Below are 21,215 nucleotides of genomic sequence, written 5' to 3'. Positions count from 1 at the left end.
GGAAAATATTTGATATGATCAGCACTTTTTGAATACTTTCACTTAAAGGTATTGGCTGGGCATGGTGGCTCACCCTGTAATCCCAGAACTTTGGGAGCCCAAAGCGGACAGCTTTCTTGAGGTTGTGAGTTCAAAACCAGCTGGCTAACATAGGGAAACTGCCTATCTACTACAAATACAAAAATTAGTTGGGTGTGGTCATACACACCTGTAATTTCAGCTACTTGGAAGGCTGAGGCAGGAGAATCGCTTGAACCTGAGAGTCAGAGGTTGCAGTGAGCTGAGATCACATCACTGCACTCCAGCCTAGGTGACAGAGCAAGAATCCTTCTCAAAAAATAAATTAATAATAATTTTAAAAGTATTCAAAAAAAATCTATTAGTTCAGAATTGAATAAATGTCATCTGTCTTATTTTTCATGGTACCTCCACCATCAGATAATCTCTTGTACTTTACAGAGAATCCTCAATTATATTCATTTTTTATAATCATGGTTTTTATGTAAAAAATAAAGACATGGAGAGACAGTAAACTTAAAATTCTTTTAAAAGTTTTAGAAATCATTTCTCTGGGCATTAAGAACACTTCTTCCCAAATATTTTGTTATTTATGTTTGTTTTCATCTGTTGTAGGCATATCTGTTGCTACTGTGAGTTTGGCATTATGTGTTCGAATTTTAATCACATATCTATTGATGTGCTTTGCTGGTTTTAGTTTTAAAGAGAAAATATTTATTGCTTTCGCATGGATGCCCAAAGCTACAGTCCAGGTAAGAACATATTAAGTCTATTGTTTAATGCTTTCATTTTGATGCTTTTAAAAATAAAAATGAAAAATGTTACTCCAATTACAAAATATGAGCTATTAGCCTTACTTTTTAAATGTTTGATCATAACTATTCAATAAAATTAATGTAACTAGTTCAGCTACTCAGGAGACTAAGGTAGGAGAATTGCTTGAACCTGGGAGGCAGAGGTTACAGTGAGCTGAGATGGTGCCACTGGTCGACAGAGCGAGACTCCATCTTTAACCAGCAAACCAAAACCAAAAAAAAAAAAAAAAAAAGTAACATTTTACCATTTTTATTTTTATTTTGAGACAAGGTCTCACTCTGTCATGCAGGCTGGAGTGCAGTGGCGTGATCAGAGCTTACTGCAGCCTCAACCTCCTGGGCTCAAACAATCCTCCCACATCAGCCTCCTGAGTTGCTAGGATCACCGACACCTGCTACCGTACCCAGCTAATTTTTTTTCTGACTTTTTTTTTTTTTTAATACAGAGTCTCACTCTGTTGTTCAGGCTGGAGTGCAGTGGCATGATCTCAGCTCACTGCAGTCTCTGCCTCCCAGTTTAAAGAGATTCTCCTGCCTTAGCCTCCAGACTAGCTGGGATTACAGGTGCACACCGCCACACCAGTCTAATTTTTGTATTTTTAGTAGAGAATGGGGTCTCACCATGTTGATCAGGCTAGTCTCAAACTCCTGATCTGAAGCAATCTGCCTGCCTTGGTCTTCCAAAGTGCTGGAATTACAGACATGGGCCATCATGCCTAGCCTTTTTTTCTGATTTTATTTTAGAAAGGAGGTCTTGCTATGTTGCCCAGGCAGGTCTTGAACCTTTGGATTCAAGTGATCCTCCTGCCTCAGCCTCCTAAAGTGCTGAGATTACAAGCATAAGCCACTGGGCCCAGCCCATGTAATCTTTTTATATCTCAGTTTTAATAGCAATTCTTTTGAAATTAATAAGTATTCGTTCAATGGTAAGTACTTCCTAAGTTTGTGAAAATATGTTTTGTATTTTCCTAAAATATATAATAAGAATATATCTGAAAATTGGAGTTTTTATGTATTGCTGAATATAACAAAGCTAAATTGTTACAATTTTTTTAAGTAGAGACACAGGCTGGGTGTAGTGGCTCATGTCTGTAATCCTAGCCCTTCAGGAGGCCAAGGCAGGCAGATCGTTTGAGCTCAGGAGTTCAAGACCAGCCTGGGCAACCTGGCAAAACCTCGTCTCTACAAAAAAATACACAAACATTAGCCAAGTGTGGTGCCACGCACCTGTAGCCCAAACTGCTTGGGGGCTGAGGCAGGAGGATTGCTTGAACCTAGGAGGTTGAAGCTGCAGTGAGCTGAGATCACGCCACTTCACTCCAGCTTGGGTGACAAAGTGAGACCGTCTCAAAAAAAAAAAGTAAAATAAAATAGATACACATTGATTTTTTAAAAAAAACCTTTCCTGTCTCTGCCACGCACTCCATCACACAAATGCACATATATTGTTATTAATTTCACATTTATATGTATAACTATTTGGTTGATGGCTAAATCTCTACCCTCCCCCCAACCTTGATAGCCTATGTAAGGACAGGGACAATGTCTGGTTGTTGCAGTTGTTTTTCATTATTTTTCCCTGGCACTTAACACAGTGCCTGACATGCAGGAGGCAAATATGTATTGCATGCCTACAAGAATGAATGAACAGAAAGGGAAACCTTATAATCTTGCCCTCTTATTCAAGGATATTCTCCTCCTACTAAAATATATTGCTACTTATTGTTAGGCTGTTTAATTGCTAGCATAATATACCTCAGTTTCCTGTGGTTCTTTTCTCAGTTGTTATTCCAAAACAGAAGCTCCTAAATTTTCATGCAACAAAACCTCTATTATCATGGTTAGAAAAGCAGGTTCATAAAGCCAGACTACCTGTTTTGAATACCATGTTACTTGCCTATAACTTCAGGAAAATTATTTTCTAATCTCTCAGTGCTTCAGTGTTCTTTCTTGTCTTACAATGAAGTCTACGATTGTATCTACTTCATAGCAGTGTTGTCAGGATCCATGTAAAGTGCTTAGCATTCTCTCTGGCATATGGTGGTGCTCAGCTAATGTTGTTATTTTATCTTACCTTCAAGTAATATAAATTATAATATCTTATTTTTAATGTCTGCCGCAGGGAATAATAAATCTACAGCTATCTGTGCATCCCTCTGTTCTCTCTCCTTCCAACAATACTCTTGTAATTTTGTTTTATTATTTCATAGTTTTCATAAAGCAAGGAAAAAAGAAAAGCAGGTATGAGGAAAGAGACCACTCACTCAAGTCCTGCGGTGTTATTCTGCTTCTGCCTATTCCTGTCTACTGGCTCCAGGCTAGCTTCTGCACAAAGAGTATCAAGCTGGTTCCAGGAACTGGCAAGACATAAAAAATTAATTATTTATACAAGTAGAGTCACAATAGCAATAATAGATAATGGTAATGTCACAAGTAAATAAGATCAACAAATATTTGAAATTTTAATTTTAAATTATTTTCACCTTTATCCTCTTCCACCATTCTCTGCTGCTGAAATAAAATTGGCTAGGGTTCAGCTCCTTCTCTTATTCCTCAGTTTAGAGTTACTGATAAAAATTAGAGTGGAAAAATAGAAGCTACTAGGAGAGTAAAGAAAGAATTTAGTTTACAAATGTAAGATCAGGTTGGCAATTGGATTCTTTTTTAAATAAATAATATTAAATCTCAGTCACTAGGAGAAATCTTGTGATCTAATAATAGTCCTCACATAATAAGGTTGTCATGCGAATTAAATGAGTTGTTAAAGGGAAAGCTTTAAGAATGATATCTGCTATATGATGAATGCCATATAATTATATAAATATTATTTCTAGTTTCATCATCATCATCTCTTAAAAGTCAGTGGGTTTGTTTTCTGTTTTTTCTATTTGTAGTTATTTTATGTTCAAATCTTCTTCTAAACTGTAAGGGTCTTTAGAGTTGGTTTTCTCCCTGATTATCTTCTTCTCCCTTGCATCATCCAGCACACTGGCTTGTGTTCAGTACATTAAAAGTTATTATATAAAAAGATACCATTTTAAATTATTGATTTACGATATAGAAATTGATCTTAAATTGAGGGGTTCTTTTCCCATAATGTTCCATATCAGAGGTAATGTTTTTACTGTTATGTTGTTACTTTGCAACTCCATAGAAAATGTGTTATATGTTGGTATTTAATTCCCCCAAATTTTAAGGCAATTTCATGCCTGGATTATTAAACACAAAGAAAGAGGGCTAACAAGAAATTTGCTTTATGTTATTAAAAATAATGTGATAGTAACTAGGAAAAAAAAAATCTTGCAACCCAGTAGAGTAATTTTAAAACAAAAACTTCAAGGGAATTAATTCTCTGACTGGCAGGGGATGAGGAGTGAGTTGGGGAGAAAGAAACTTACTATTACCTGAATACCTACTGTGTGCCAGGTGTTCTTTGCATTCTCATATTTAATTTTCACAACCATCCATTAAGATAAGTATTTTTTCCTCATTTTACAAGTAAGTAAGTAGAAGTTTAGAAAGCTTGAGTCATTTGTACAAGATCACTAGCCTGGTTGCAGCAAAAACAGAATTCAAACCCAGTTTGCTAGATTCCAAGCCTGCTGTCAGTTCTGCTATAACACAGTGCCCCCGAATAGAGAGAACAATGAGAAGGGCAACAAATCCTAGAGAACCATAAGAAACCTTAATATTTTATGTTGTCTTGTTGTAGCCAAGAACCACTGATACATTGTAAAGGTAACTAAGCAAAACTGGTTTTGTTAGAACTCCTAGTGTTATGAGGGCAACATGATCACTCAGAAGAGGTATTTGAATAGAGGAAAACTGAGAGGGCAAGAGCACAAAATCAGCCCGAAAATATTTGCCTGGCGATTTGTCAATATTGTACCCTTCTTCCACATCTAAGAAGAACAGGGAATTGATGAATAACATGAAAATTACTGAGTACTTTCGCTTTTTTTTAATAGTCTAGTACTAGATTTTATTTTAACAGAGCCATTTATATATTTACTCAGTTTAACATTTTTCTTTATGCCCCATTTTTACCCCTAAATGCAGGCTGTATTAGGCCCTCTGGCTCTAGAAACAGCAAGAATCTCCGCACCCCACTTGGAATCATATTCGAAGGATGTGATGACAGTAGCATTTTTAGCCATCTTGATCACAGCTCCAAATGGAGCTCTACTTATTGGCATTCTGGGGCCTAAAATGCTTACACGCCATTATGATCCAAGCGAAATAAACTGCAATTGTCAACCTTAGAACATAATTAAAAAGTTTACTTGTCATTATCTGCCTGCTTCTTTTAATGAATTATTTCACAAGAATTGTAAAGTAGAAATATGTGAAGACTATACAGAGAATCCAGGATTTAGTAAACATGTGATTTCAGCATAGGGCTTTTCTTGGATCTTTTACTCCAAAGTTAATTTAATAAAAATAATATTAAATGGAATGCTCTCTTGGTATTTATATACTGTAAGAACAAATTAAATCTGTAAATACCCTAGGAAAGTTTAAAGTAATCCCTCAGGCTGAATTTGATATCATAATACAAACTGAGCTTAATGTAAAATTAAACTTAGTGGCAGAAAGATAAAGCTTTGAATATTGAACTTAGTAAGATAGCCTAGGAGGAGTAGAGCTCCCCATGACTTCCAGTAATTCAGTTAAAAAGATCTCCACAAAAAGGAAAAAAAAGGAATAAAACACATCAACTTTAAATGAGTTAACTAAAAATAGATTTTAAATTCTGGTTTTGGTGACTACCTCAATAAATAATATGTTAAGTAATCGAACCAAGTTAGCCTTTCCTTACTTCTGCCATGCCCTTAAAATGAAAGTCTGGTTTAGCAGTTTTTAGATGAAACACTATCTGTAGTTTTTATTTATAGAAATAAAATTAAATCACAAATGGAAATAAACTATATATTTTAATTAGTATTTTTAAATCTAGGCATAAAAGGCAACCTGAAAAAACAGAAAAATTTGGGAACTATTGTCATACGGCAGTTTCTTTTCCTTAGTAATATAGAATTACCTTTTAATTCTGCCATTTTAATGTAGAACCCATCACAAGCAAAGTGAATTTTAATTAACTTCAAGACTCTATTTTAAAGCTGTAAGAGTCATATAAAAGCTTCTCAAATGGCCTTATTAAATGGCATCTTAGAAATTGTTTAGACTTCTTTGGCAAAAGCTCAATGCAAGGACTGAATGTTACTTTCGTTCCTCTTTTTATTCTTCTACACAAGCAAGGTATTAAAATACCACAGAATATGAAATTTAGACATAAATTTGCCAAGTGAAGCAATTAAAATTTAAGGCAATCAAAACTATGTGTTATTCCTATTAAGACTAAGGGCTTTCACAGAATATATCACTAAAACTGCAAAAAGTTCTAAAGCCCCCTGGGAAATAACTCTTAGAAAATACACTCTGGGAAAAGATGAAAGCACCACTGTTTTAGTGACATTTTCTTCTATACTTTTAGAACATAGCACAGACTCCATTTTCAAATATTGTAATTCTCGTACTCAAATTCTAAAAATTTAAACCGTGCCACTGTTTTGAATAATATTTAAATCATGAGGGCATCTCGTCACTTATAAGAAAAATATATTTATATTTACAAGATAGTATTTTACATTCATAAGAGGATTACACTTCAAAGTAGAAAGTTGATTTTAAAAGATTGGGAATTTTGTTCTTGATTAGGAGGAAAATTGTTGTACCTATTCTTTTTATTCTTTCTTTATAGAATTTTCTCTAAGATTCTGTCATATATGTTTATTATACTGAAAGTCTCCTTTTTAAGGTAATGTTGCAGATGTTGTTATTTAATTGAAATTTTAAGTTTTTTGTTTATAAAACTTTTAATTAAAAAAATTTAAAAATTATATATTATTTATTTATTTGTTTATTCCTTGAGACAGAGTTTTGCTCTTGTTGCCCAGGCTGGAGTGCAATGGCATGATCTCAGCTCACCACAACCTCCCCCTCCCGGGTTCGAGCGATTCTTCTGCCTCAGCCTCCCGAGTAGCTGGGATCACAGGCATGTGCCACTACGCCCGGCTAATTTTGTATTTTTAGTAGAGACGGGATTTCTCCATGTTGGTCCAGCTGGTCTCGAACTCCCAACCTCACGTGATCGGCCAGCCTTGGCCTCCCAATGTGCTGGGGTTACAGGCTTGAGCCACCGCGCCCGGCCGCCAGGCCGCCAAAGAGATCTTTAAGTCACTCACCATCTATGTCTTCAAAAATCTTCCTGTAAACATTGGTGAACTTTTTAACTCTTGAGTTCTGCTTCTCGTTATTTACAAGACTTAAATAATCCAACAAGGACTTTGCTATCATTTAGAAGCATTCATTTTTTAATAGATTGTTCAGCTGCTTCTGTGTTTCAAAATGTACAATTCCATCACCCTTGAAACCATTTCCACCACAAAGCACCTGATGTGAAAGCACCTGAAGGCTGATAGACTGGATTGCACGTCCTGGCTGAAGCCGTCCTTTCTCCACTGATTCTGAACAGTGCCCATCTATACAGTGGGAGTACCAGGTGGAGCCTCGGGAAGTTTGTGCCGTTTGCTGTGGGGAGGAGCCTGGCTTCTGTTTCCATGCGGTGACCTGGGATTCAATCTGTGATGCAAGAAACCTGCTAGCAGGACTCTCGCACTTTGCTGTTATTTTCCCTTTTGCCTTTTCACCCAATAAATTCCGTTCCCCCTCACTCTTCAAAGGTCTGCATGACTTTTCCTGGTCCTGTGACAAGAACCTGGTTTTTCCTACAACAATAGGATGTTACCAAAAGCAGAAGATGTATCATGCAATGTTTTATAATCAACAGATTTGACCACATTTTTGATAAATATGTTGCCCACTCCATTTTCGGCGGCAATGGATCACGCTGAGACCACTTAGTGTGTATTGGCTAGTCTTTTATAACATCAAAATTCATAGGGTCTTAAGCACATTCCACATCCTGCGTTTCCCAAGGAGCGCCGGTGATCTGGTTCCTGCAGCCCGGGATGAAGAGGACTGGCCAGCAGGCCTGGTCACGTGCGGTGCAGGCCAGCGGATGGCAGGAGCGCTGGGCTCACCTCCGCACCTGTCTGCGGGTAGGGCAACAGGCTGCGACCTTTCCGTGAAAGGAGAGCGAGGGCTGGGGCTGGGGCGGAAGCCTGAGCCAGCACAGAGACGCAAAATCACCTGGAATCCAGAACTACACCACGGCCGAGGAACTGCGGCCCACAGCCGGCCGGGACTAGGGTGGCGGTGTAGGGTCCAAGGTCCAGGCCTCGGGGTCCTGTTCCTTCTTGAAGTCGCTTCGGAGCCGCAAGGGGTTAGGTAGGCTGCTCTCGGCTGCTTCACTGGGTTATCTTATACAAGAGGAAAAGGAAAAAAGCCTCTGGCAGTGGAGACAAGGATTTTTTTGTCAAGTGTTTTGCAGGGGTGGCGAGTGTTAAGAGAAACCTTTTTTAAAAAGGTTTTTTCATGGGATTTTTTTCGGGGGAGTGGATTTTTCAAGAGAGTAAATATGTGCTGATCCTGGAGAACACACTCCACACTCTCAGCACTAACTGCCAGGGAGAGGGTACCCATTAATGTTTAATTGTACCTTCTCTCGTGACCTCATTTTTTTTTCCCTTTTAATTATGAAACATTGGAGCCTACAGAAAGGTAGAAAAAAATGGGCACCCACATAACCACCACCTAAATCCAATAAATTGTTAATACTTTGCCAGGTTTTCTTTATGTAATTTTTCAATTTGAATTAAAAGGAAATTATAGGCATCATGCTAATTTGCCTCTTTATACTTAAGAATGCATATTCAAAAACTAAGGCCATTCTCTTGTATAACCAGTTCCCTTATCCTTTCACATCAAGTTATCAGTAATTCCTTAAAATTACTCAACTCCCAAATATTTTCAAATATAAACACAGTCATGTCCCAGGTAACAGATTTCAGTCAACTGGTCAACCATCTACACGGTGGTGTCCCATAAGATTAAAATGGAGCATATATAGAAATTTGATAAGTGGGATATAGCCATTGATATTGGCACTGCAGCTCAAGTAGGGGAAACAATTGATATTCAGTAGTGGTGCTGGAACAGTTGATTTTCCTTATAAAAATACATAAGTGAAAATATATAGGGCCAAGTTCGGTGGTTCATGCCTGTAATCCCAGCACTTTGGGAGGCCGAGGTGGGTGGATCATTTGAGGTCAGGAGTTTGAGATCAGCCTGGCCAACATGGTAAAACCCTGTCTCTATTGAAAATACAAAAATTAGCCTGGCACGATGGCAGATGCCTGTAATTCCAGCTACTTGGGAGGCTGGGGCAGGAGAATTGCTTGAACCCGGGAGGCGGAGGTTGCAGTGAGCCAAGACCGTACCATTGCACTTCAGCCTGGGTGACAACAGTGAAACTCTGTCTCTAAAAGAAGCAATTAGCTGGGCCTAGTGGCAGGTGCTTGTAATCCCAGCTACTTAGGAGGCTGAGGCACGAGAATTGCTTAGGCCTGGGAAGCTGAGGTTGCAGTGAGCTGAGACTGCACCACTACACTCCAGCCTGGGTGACACAGTGAGATTCTGTCTCAAAAATATATATACCATCCAGGTTTGCATAATTACACCCTACGATTTACATTTTCTTATTTGTTTCCAGGTGACGGCAATTTTTAAAAGCCAGGATCCAATGGAGAACTGAACACTACATTTTCTTTGTCCCTAAATTTGTAATCCAGTACAATTTCTCCATACTCAAGCCTGTAAGGTTAGCGGAGAGAAAGGAAAGTAGACAGTCAGGGAAGCAAGTTTTATTAACCTGCCGGGCTAACCCGTAATAATCAGAGGAGGCAGCCCCGAGCTTGCAAAACATGGGGTTTATGTGGAGTTAGAGGGGCATAAGAGAGTTTCAGGACTGTGATAATTTATCAGCTTGTTACAGGCACAGAGATACTTTGCTAACTTGTGACAGACTTACATCATCCTGTGACTTTTGTGGCAGCAATTTAAAAAAACAACAGGTTTTTACAGGTACCTGTACAACAGGAATTTACAAGTATGGATAACAAACGTTTGTTTTCCCTGTCCTACCCAGAGCTGCCCAGATGGCTGTGATCTGGCTTTGCTTAATTGTAGCAACTAGATAGGAATTCAGGAATGCAGCTGCAGAGCAATCAGAGTGAGAGTGGAGGTCAGCCTGCTACGGAGTGAGTTTTCTGAGGCAGCTTTGTCGCTAACATTCCAGCCTTTTAATAGGTAATATAAGAGGGTTGTCGTCTGGCAGCTTCTTGCTGGATGGGGCAATGTTTGGTGGGGGCTAGATAGTAGGGATTGTGGTTCCTGGAGCTGTTGGTATTCTTGGAGCAGCATTATATCTTGTATTGTTCCATGGGTGAAAGCTTAATGTTGTCCTGTAAAAACTGGGTGAACAGTTGTAAGAGGCAGGGGCCAAATGCTAGAAGGAGGAAAAGAGTTATGGCAGGACCTAGGAGGGGCAGTAGCCAGGGTGCCCAGGAGTTATGGAACTGCTGGGGCCAAGTGAACCTACTTGTCTTTAAGTCTTTGCACTTGGTCTTTGAGTTTTTTGACAGCATCTCGTACTAACTCAGATTCATTGAGGTAGAAACGGCATTGTTCATCTAAAAAGAGGCACAGACGTCCTTTTACAGAAGTGAGGAGATTTAGGCCTTTGCGGTTTTGTAGGGTGACTGCTGCAAAAGAGTCTAGTTGTTTTGGGAGGTGAGTGATAGAGTTTGCTATTTCTTCTAGTGACGATTGGAAGTTTTGGGAGAGGGACTGGAAATATGATAATGAGGTTCCTAGGCTTCCTGCTTTTAACCCGACACTAGTTGTGACTCCAGGGCTACTGATAAGGGAATGAACTGTAACTAATTTTTTTCTTTTTCTTTTTTTTGAGACAGAGTTTCACTCTTGTTACCCAGGCTGGAGTGCAATGGCGCGATCTCGGCTCACCGCAACCTCCGCCTCTTGGGTTCAGGCAATTCTCCTGCCTCAGCCTCCTGAGTAGCTGGGATTACAGGCACACGCCACCATGCCCAGCTAATTTGTTTGTATTTTTAGTAGAGACGAGGTTTCACCATGTTGACCAGGATAGTCTCGATCTCTTGACCTCGTGATCCACCCGCCTCGGCCTCCCAAAGTGCTGGGATTACAGGCTTGAGCCACCGCGCCCGGCCGGTAACTGATTTTTTTGAGCGACCGTGTAATGTAGCAGGGATGGGAGTTCTTGATTTGGAGAGGCAAGGTAAATGTTGGGGGTAAGGTAGACTAGGGTGCAAGTACCTGTCCCATTGGTAGGGAGACAGAAGTAGGTTGTAGATCGACAGAGGAAAAAGATGCCTAAGGTGTTAATGCAAACAGACAAGTGGATTGAGAAGAGGTGTTGGAGTGTGTAGGTTCCTCGTTTGGAGGGACTTGGTTCAGCTTCAGCAACCCAGATTGGGGAGGAGGGAGAGGCCCTTTAAGAACTCCTGTCTGGGGAAGGGGTTTCCATGTTTGAGAAGCAGGAGGAAAGGTCATGTGGAGGGCCTGGGTAAAGAGGCTGTTAGCTTCAGGGGAAACTCAATAATCTACTCAGAGTGAGTTATGGGAAGAAGGATGAGAGATGGTTTCAGTTGAGCTGCAGGCAGAGGGAGGGATGGTGCTTACGTGTATGTGTCTGTTGGAAGAGGTGACACATAAGAATGGGACCTTGGATAGTAGGGTGAGGGAGTTTTGTGTGGCTGTAATTGGCAGTATATGTGGAGAGAAGTTTGGTAGCTCTGTTAGTGAGGGCAGTAGGGTAGTTCCCAGTGAGGGTGAGGGCTCTGTCTACAAAGGCAGAGCCTTTTTGGACAGTGTATGAAAAGCAAATGGGAATATGGTTCCCCAGGGCTGAGAAATTGGGATAGCTCAGTAGGCAGTAGAGGAAAGGGAAAAACAGGACCAGCAATGAGAAGCAGGTGTAGAGTTGGAGCATAATAACAAGGAGTGAGTGAGATCGAGAGATTGTTCAAGCCTTGTAAAAGTGAGAAGGCACGTGGAGGGAGCAGAGGCAGTGGGACTGACTATTAAAAGACTTAGGAACTTGAGGAAGAATCAGAGTCTGTATTTGGGGGAAGGAGTTGAGAGCGGCTGAATGGGGAGTTGGCCTTTTGTTTTATCGGTGAAGCCTTTTCAGTGAGGGAATACTGGGGTTGGATGGTGAGGGCAATGAGGAGGAGAGGGACAGGGGCAGAAGAAAAGGAGGCTTCTTATGCTGCCTCGTTGGCCTTTCTGTTTCCTCTTGAAATTTCATCTGACCCTGTGTGGTGTCTTCAACAGTCTATAACTCCTGCTTTAGCCAGGAGGTGTGCAGCTTGCAGGAGTTGGTAAATAAGGGGGCCATTAGTGATGGGGGTCCCTTTGGCAGTAAGAAATCCTCTTTCTTGCCAGATGGCAGTGTGAGAGTGGAGAATGTGATGGGCATGTTTGGAGTTGGTAAAAATGTTGACTTGTTTGCCTTTGGAGAGGGTTAGGGCCCTGGTGAGAGCTGTAAGTTTTGCCTTTTGGGAGGAGGTTGCTGGGGGTAGGAGTTTAGCTTTAATTACCCAGCGATTTCATGGAAGCTGACTGACTTGGAAGAGGAGCCGTCTATAAATAACTGGTTGTCAGGATTGGGGAACAGTTTGAGGGAGATATGAGGGAAATGAGGCTGTAGGTGATCAAGGATTTCGGTACAGTAGTGGGTGGGAGAGGAGGAAGATACTGGAAGTAGAGAGGCAGGATTAAAGGGAACACTTTTGGAGAGGCCCAACTCAGGGTTTTGAAGAAAGAGGGCATGGAGTAGTTGGATACGAGAAGGAGAAAGTGTGCTCAGTGCTCGGGAGGAGAGATTTTGTAGATTACGTGGGCTGTGGACTGTGGTGTTTTGACCGAATGTTAGTTTTTTGCTTTCTAAGACTAGGGTGGCGGTGGCTGCTGCTATTGAGGCAGGTCAGATCTTCAGGGAGTGTCATCTAGTTGTTTAGACAGGTAAGCTATAGGAATGAATGAAGGAGGATTTCCTTTTTGTTGGCAAAGGACACCAAGGGCTATTCCATGGTTTTTGGCTGTGGAGAGAATGAAGGGCTGAGAGATGTCAGGCAAATAGAGAGCAGGAGCAGTAACGAGGGTGGCTTTAAGTTTGTGGAAGCTAGGGATTATGTTGTGAGAAGGATTTAGGGGCTTATTGGGCCTTTAGCTGCTTCACAGAGGGGGCAGGCTAGGAGGGCAAAATTGGGAATTCATATTCTGAAGAAGCTTGCTAGTCCTAGGAAAAAGGATTTCATTTTTAGAGGTGGGTGGGAACAGGCTGTCTATCAGTGCTGTGCTGAGGTTATGGCTTGGGCCCCAGGGGAAAGCTGGATTCCTAAGTACCTCACTGTTGGAGTGGAGAGCTGTGCTTTGGAGGGGAAAGCCTATATCCTTACTGGCAAGAAAGTTTAGAAGGGTAATAGTGTGAGTCTGAGAGCCCTCTAGGGAGGGGCTGCAGAGGGGGAGGTTGTCCTCGTACTGGAGGAGCTGGCTAGGGGAGAGGTCTAGAGAGGTGAGGGCTGGAGCTAGAGCTTGTCCAAAGAAATGGGGGCTATCTCTAAAGCCTTGGGGGAGGACTGTCCAAGTAAATTGTCGTGACTGGAGGTTTTCAGGGTCAGTCCAGATGAAAGCAAAGAGATTTTGGGAATCAAGGCGAAGAGGAATGGTAAAAAAAAAAAAAAAAAGGAGGGGGGGAAGGCATCTTTTACATCTTTTAGGTCTATTACAGTGTGATGGGTTGTGTCTGGAGAGACGAGGGAAGGGAGCATATAGGGGCTGGGAACTATCAGATGGATGAGAGGACCGTCTGATTGACAGCCCAGAGATCTTGGACTAGCCACTATGAGCCATTGGCCTTTATGACAGGGAGTATCGGGGTATTGTTTGGAGAATGAGTCGGCCTACGGTGGACTTATTCTCTTGACAACAATCAGTATTCCTGTTAGCTGTCTCTCCTTCTGCCTTGTGAAGAAGGTGTCTGCTTCCCCTTTATCTTCAGCCATAATTGTAACTTTCCTGAGGCCTCTCCAGCCCTAGGGAACTGTGAGTCAATTAAGCCTCATTTGTTTATAAATTACCCAATCTTGAGTAGTTCTTTATAACAATGTGAAAATGAACTAATTCAATGTGCTAATTCTATTTTACTATGATTTGTTGCTGGACGAGCCTGTCCTTATGATCTGGTAGATCTAACAAAACCAAACTCATGCTCTGAACTTTAGCCACATGGTCACTTAATATCTGTTGTCAGGTAGTCCATCTCTACCTAGGTCCAGTATTGTGCTAGGAGCTATTAAAGTATATCATTATGCTATATATTTATACAGTATGTAATCACCTGCAGGTAGCATGACCGTGCTAGAGAACCCCACAGGACTATGTTGATTCTTCTATTAGGGTTTGCCATAAACTCCACATGGTGTTTTTTTTTCAACTGCATATACCTCTAATACTATAGAGTCCACTAGATTGTGGCTCAAACAGTAGGACTGCTTGCACTGCAGCCTGGACCTGCTGCAGAGGCCTTTTCCACCCTAAGCTTTAGTCAACGGTGGCAGCCTTCTGTGTCACTCAGCAAATGTGTCAGAACAGTATTCCTTAGTACAGGGGGACCACTGGGCCCCCTAAAATCTTCTGTGACTGATGTGGCAGGTCCTTAAAGTTTCAGTTTTCTCCCTCAGGAATGCATGTGTCTCACCAGGTCATCCAACATGCTGGGTACTTCTTACCCAGTCTATTTTAACTGATAAATAATAAATGGACAAATGTTACATTCTACAGAATGTCCAGACAGCTCAGGTCTCTGGACTATATTATGACGGAGAGTAAAAAGAGCTAATACACATTTTGGACAAGTCTCTAAATGTATGCTGTTTCCTTCCCATGAATGTGAATTGTTTCTGGTAAATTTCCCACTAAGTACTGCTTCAGTTATTTTACAGACATGTTGATCTGTAATCTTTTCATTTTCATTCAATTTTAAAAATGTTCTAATTTTTATTATAATTTCTTCTTGCTTCCATGAATAATTTGGAAGCTGTTTTTAGTTTCTAAAAATTCACAGATTTCTTTTGTATAACTTTTTGTTATTGATTTCTAATAGTGCTATTACACATTTGTTATACCAATATAAACATTTAATATTATCTGTAGGCCTAATATCTGGTCAATTTTTATAAATATCTCAAATGTGCTCAAAAAGAATAGAAATTCTTTAACTGTTGATTAGCCTTACTAATTTTATGTTTATTCAATTACTAAGAATGAATTGTTAAAATCTCTCGCTTTGTGGATTTTTTTTATTGCTCTTTGCAATTCTACTAATTTTGGCTTTATTTATTTTGAGAATGCATTATTGGGTATCCACAATTTTAGAGAAACTAAGAAAAAAATCAGAAAAGTTTAGAAAAGAATTAGAAAGATATAGAAAAAGATGTCACAATTAGATGACAGAAGCGCACATGGGCTTTATCAGGGTGATGTCTTGTAAGGTTTGTGTCCTGGGGAAGGCTTTCACAGCATAAGATGGACCAGAGGATTGAGGCAAGGGACCAGCACTCAGAAGGGGAGAAGGGCAAAGGAACTCCTGAGTGGGGAAAGGATCAGAGAGGCAGCTTTCGTGTTTCAGTAATATCACTCAGCAGCATGGCATGGAGTCTATAGTTCACAGAGTTCCAAAGAGCAGAAGCAGCTTGGGGTCTTTACAGCCTAGGGTTTATCTGTGACAAGCAGATTTTTGGACATAATTTCTCAGGGGATGTAAATCAGGCAGGCTCTAAATGCCTACAAATCTATGTGTCTGGGCTATGTTTACCACAATTGAATGTGTAAATATTTGAGTTTTGTGCCAGTGGGCCTTTATGCTAATGAGTCTCCGCCTGCTGTGAAGAAATAACCTAGGGGCCAATACACAGAGGCCATCCTTGTTTCATTTACATAACATGTAGTGACTCTTTTTTTGCTCACAATTGTTTTACTCATTTCTTTTCGATTTGTTTATTTTACTGAGATAATTTGGTAGGTAAGATTTCAGTTTATTGTAGTCTGCTAATTCCTTATTCAAAGTGCTCTAATAAAAAGTTTGCTCCATACTTTGTCCCCATTTAAACAAAACCACTGTGGGTAAGGTTATCAATGGCCTTCTTATTTTGATAACAAAATTTTAATGTTTAAAATTTTCTTACGTGTACATGTTTAATTTATGTAATTTCACAATGGGATATAATATATAGAATTTGGTAGTTTTCTTTCTTTATTTGCTTACTCTGTTAATACTTTATTGTAACCCACATGGCAATGTCCCCAATAGTTATTATATATAACTGATATTCACATAAAACATATTTTGTCACTAAGCATTATCTTTTGCCACAAAGATTTTCCTGTCTTTAGTCTCCTATTTTCTCTCTCTCCCCCTCTCTCCCACCCTTCCTCTCCATTCATGTACATATTTAAATCATTTAAAAATCATTTTATGTGTCACTTCAAAGTCTTCAGTGTAAATTGAGAGTCTAATTTCGTTTTCCTTGAATTGTTTATTTTCATATATTAATTTTTCTATACATAGATTCTCAATTTTTTTTTAACCATTCTTGCTTATTCTTAATACAATTGCTTTTCTTAATTGATTGATTCCAATAGTTCTACAGTAGGTGCTGATATCTGGTGAGAAAAGTTCTTCTCCATTGTCTTTTTCTTTGGTATAATTTTCTGACTATTCTTTTACCTGAACTTTAGGATAACTTAATCTAATTTTTAGATGCTTTTGTGATTCTAATGTGAATTTCATTGAATTTATATATAATTTTAGGAGGTTTATATTTTTACAATAGTTTTGTTTCTTTTTTGAGACAGGGTCTCAGGCTGGAGTGCAGTGGTGAATATCAGCTCACTGCAGCCTCAATCTTCCACTTCAGCCTCCCAAGTGGCTGGTTCTATAAGCATGTGCCAAACCCAACTAGTTTTTTGTTTTGTTTTGTTTTGTTTAGAGATAGTTTCACCATTTGCCCAGGCTGGTCTTGAACTCCTGAGCTTAAGCAACCCTCCTGCCTTGGCCTCCCAAAGTGCTGAGATTACAGGTATGAGCCACTGCGCCTGGCCTCATATGTTTCTTATTCAATAGTTTTTGGTAACATTTTAATAGTTTTTTTCTTGTATATCTTCTACCTTTCTTGGTAAATTTATTTTACCTTTATTATTTTTGTTATTGTTAATATTTTTACCATTAGCATTTCAAGGTGCTTATTGCTAATATATTTTGTATTATCCACTTATTTCCAAATACCTTCCCAATATTCCTCTTTAAAATATTTGTAAGTTCTGTTTTTCCTAATCTCTATGATTTTCTAGGCATATAATCCTATCAACAAAGTCTTCTATATATTTGTAATGATTATTTCATTTAAATATGTTGTTACATTCACAGATCCTCCAAGATCATCTTTAATAACAAATAATGACAATAGCCATTCCTACTAGTTCCTGGTTTTAATTGAAATGTTGCTTTATGATTTAAAATACTTGTTTTGTAGGTTTTTCATAAATAACAATTATGTTTACACACTTTCCTTCCTTTTCTATTTTACTCAAGGATCTTCATGAGGAATGGCTGTTTAATCTTAACAATAGCCCTCTCAGCATCTATTGATATAATCACATTTTCTCTTCCTTGAAGTCATTTATATAATTGTGTTAATATACTTAACTGATATTGAAATACCCTTGAATTCCTAAAATACAATGCCCTTTGCCACAGTGTATTACTCTTATTTGTTGTTGCAATTATTAACAACAGTGCTGGGTTTTTATTTAGAATATTTATTCATATGTATAAGTAATATTTGTCTATAGTTTTGTTTTTTGTTTTTTTGTTTTGCTTTGTTTTGAGATTGAGTCTCACTCTGTCACCCAGGCTGAAATGCAGTGGCATGATCTCGGCTCACTGCAACCTCTGTCTCCTGGATTCAAGCTGGGATTCCAGGCATGCACCACAACACCAGGCTAAGTTTTGTATTTTTAGTAGAGATGGGGTTTCACCATGTTGTCCAGGCTGGTCTCAAATTCTTGACCTCCAGTGATCCACCCGCCTTGGCCTCCCAAAATGCTGGGATTATAGGTGTGAGCCATTGCACCTGGCCTGTAATTTTGTTTTGTCTTGTGTTTATCAGGTTTTCATGTTAATGTTGCACTGTCTATATGAAATGAATTGGTGAGTTTTTCTTTTTAAAAAAATTCGCAATACCTTAACATTGAAATTATCCTTCTTGCAACTTTAGTACATTTTAAATTATGAATTTAAAAATCACTTTACATTCTCATCTTTGTAACTGGTCTATTAACATTTTAAATTTCTTCTTAGATTAGTTTTATCATTTACATTTTTCCAGAAAATTATACATTTTCTCTAGATTTTCCAGTGTGTTGCTATATAGTTGCATGCAGCATTTCAACGTGAGTGTTTCTACCTTCATCTTATTTTAACTTCTTGGTAGCATCCTACAGAGTTGAAGATCGTACTTATGAGTTTTGACTTTCTTAGTTTGTTGAAGGATGTGATTAATTTATGTCTTTTAGTGTGACCATGCAGAGAAATGTATGAGAGATAGTTATACATTTATGGAAATAGAAATTTACAGGAAATCTGAAAATTTAATAAACTGTTGACGTTTTTATTTTCTCACTAGTACAGGATTCATCTCAGTAATCATGCAATCTACTACCTTTTTGTCCTTTTCTATATTTTAGAAAATTACGGCCTTACACTAGAGATCAAACATTTGTGAATATTATGGCTAATCTATCTGATAATAGTGTTCTAAGAAAACAGCACCACAAATATACTCTCTCACCATAATAGTTCAAAATAGAAATTTTGTAAGCAAAGAATCAAGCATTTAAAACAAAGGAAAGTTAGAGCGATGTCATCTCTGGTTGAAAAATGTAGATATGTCTTTCTGAACAGATTGTCAATGTCCTTCAAGACCATAACTAATATAAAATTGCACAATACAATTGCTAATAATATGAACTGTACACTTTTTATATTAGAATGATGCTTGCTACAACATTACTAAATTGGATTTCTGCCAAAGATAAAACTCATCAGGCATGGTTGCTCATGCCTGCAATTCCAGCACTTTGGGGGTGCTGAGGCAGGGAGGATCACTTGAGTCCAGGACTTTGAAACCAGTATGGGTAACACAGTGAGACTCTGTCTCTAAAAATAGGTTAAAAAAAAAAAAATTAGCCAAGCATGGTGAAACAAGACTGTAGTCTCAGCTACTTGGGAGGCTGAGATGGAAGGATCGCTTGAGCTCAGGAGGCTGAGGCTGCAGTGAGCTATGATCATGCCCCCACACTCCAGTCTGGGTGACAGAACCAGACTTGGTCTCAAAATATGTAAAAGTAGATAAAACTAGTTTGCTTGCTGAACATGATAAAATATAGCAAGTTTCCATTAAAAGACTAGTAGAACAAATTATAACACAACCTCAGATAATGCAGCATAGTTAAAACAAAACAGCTTCGGCCATATTCTATATTCCAACCTCTGCAGTGCAAAGGGACTAATATGGTCAGCCAGGCGTTGAGGCAGTCACAGAACTGCTGCTCATGTGGTTTTTAAACATGATTTTTAATTCCCCCTAAAGTGAAAGAAATTATCTAACAAAATTTATTATGGTTTAAATTGCTATTGTTTTAGTTTTCCTCAAACTTTAACAAATTAAATTATGTAGTTAATTATAGTCATTAAGCCTGAAAAATGTTTCAATTGAACAGAAGAACTTCCTGTGATGAAGCCTCCAGTCATCAAGGAGAGTCAATATATTTTATGCATAAGTTTTCCAACATGTTAAGCACTAAGCTTTTAACTAAATAGTTATGGGGAAATTGTTATCACCAAATGAACACATATCCTGGCTTTGTAAATAACACATACTACTTATCCTGATTCCAGTTCATCACTAAACATCTCTTACATAATTTGATCACAGTAATATCCTCAGAGATGGTTGCATGCAGAATCCTGTATTAAAACTGTCTCAAGGGGCTATGCTTTTAATGTTGACCTTAAATTTATTTTTGTTCCCCTGCCCTGCTGTCAGCTGTCACATTCTATAGTTTACCCACTTCTGTAAGGCCCTTTCAGTACTTGGGATTTGTTAAGAAGCAGAACTCAGATAACCAAACTTGTTAGAATTCAGTGTGAAGGAAGAATAAGTAGACTCTGGCCAACTGCTGCGACTACCATTACAAATTTAAAAAATAAAAAGTAAATTTAAAAAAGTCTACTCTACAAAAAAGAAAACTCTACTTAAAAAAAAAAAAAAAAGATAAGGTTTCACTCTTGTTGGCCAGGCTGGAGTGCAGCGGCACGATATTGGCCCACTGCAACCTTGCCCTTCCTAGCTAGAGATTCTTGTGCCTCAGCCTCCAGAGTAACTGGGGCTACAGGTGCGCCACTGTGCCAATTTTTAATTTTTTTGGAGAGATGAGATCTCACCATGTTGCCCAGGTTGGTATGGGATTCTTGAGGTCAAGTGCTCCACCCACCTCAGCCTCCCAAAGCTCTGGGATTACAGGTGTGTAATCACTACACCAAGCCAATGAGGCACTCACTTCTGAATGAAGTACAAGCATTAGTAACATCTCCCCTAGTCTCTCCAGACTGGTTATGCTGCCACAACTGAATTCTAAATGGGCAAAGTATTATACGATTAGTTAGGCTTCTTTGGTAGGTATCAAAGAAAACATCCACCTAAATTCTTAAGAACCTTGTTAAATAGTGGAGTTTATAAACTCTATACAGAGTCTGATAGCACATTTCTATTGGAAGACTATGGAATCACAATTAGGACAATAGAACTATATAGATCAGCAGCTGGCTTAATTGGCTTCCTGTAACTTATTAACAAATTAGGTTACAAAATACAAAGGCAACTTAATGAATCATCATATATGGCATTGAACTCAAAGCTGAATTGTGATGTGCTTTCCATAATTCAACCTGCTTAATTACCCATATGAATGAATCATACTTCAAGCCTGCTAACACTTTTGGATACCTGATGTTTATGTAATGGTGGTGCTCATTTGCTGAGTAATGAGTAGTTTCCCAGGTAAGCAGAAGCAGCCCTCAAAACAATCATAATATGACACAGTAACAATAGGGCTGCTTTTTGAAGGTTCTAGAAACCCAAGACATGTATTTCAAGAGCCAAATTACTTATTTTTTCTTTTATCACTTATCCTCAAGTTCTATAAGTTACTTCTATTGTATCAATTCAAATATTTGGTTATTAGATGTCTAGTTTT

At 38.8% G+C, this 21,215-nt stretch overlaps 1 protein-coding gene across 4 annotated transcripts in view; it reads left to right on the top strand.

The window, feature by feature from the left end:
- SLC9B1 (solute carrier family 9 member B1) overlaps positions 1 to 17,060 on the top strand; it is a 98,272-nt gene extending 81,212 nt beyond the window's left edge. For 2 of the 4 annotated variants that reach the window (XM_074396515.1, XM_074396517.1), the window contains 2 exons: positions 634 to 770; positions 6,770 to 9,006. In XM_074396515.1, the coding sequence (XP_074252616.1) occupies positions 634 to 770; positions 6,770 to 7,069 (437 nt within the window). In that variant the 3' untranslated portion in view covers positions 7,070 to 9,006. Of the gene's footprint in view, positions 1 to 633; positions 771 to 4,892; positions 6,549 to 6,769; positions 9,007 to 16,888 lie in introns of those variants that run through there. The other 2 variants (XM_074396518.1, XM_074396516.1) reach the window with 2 other exon arrangements.
- Positions 17,061 to 21,215: the final 4,155 nt, after the last annotated feature.

This window comes from Saimiri boliviensis, chromosome 3 (genome assembly GCF_048565385.1).
Source record: "Saimiri boliviensis isolate mSaiBol1 chromosome 3, mSaiBol1.pri, whole genome shotgun sequence".
Classification (NCBI taxonomy): Eukaryota; Metazoa; Chordata; class Mammalia; order Primates; family Cebidae; genus Saimiri; species Saimiri boliviensis.
Note: the sequence above shows the minus strand (reverse complement) of the source record. Positions and strands in the feature narration are given on the sequence as shown.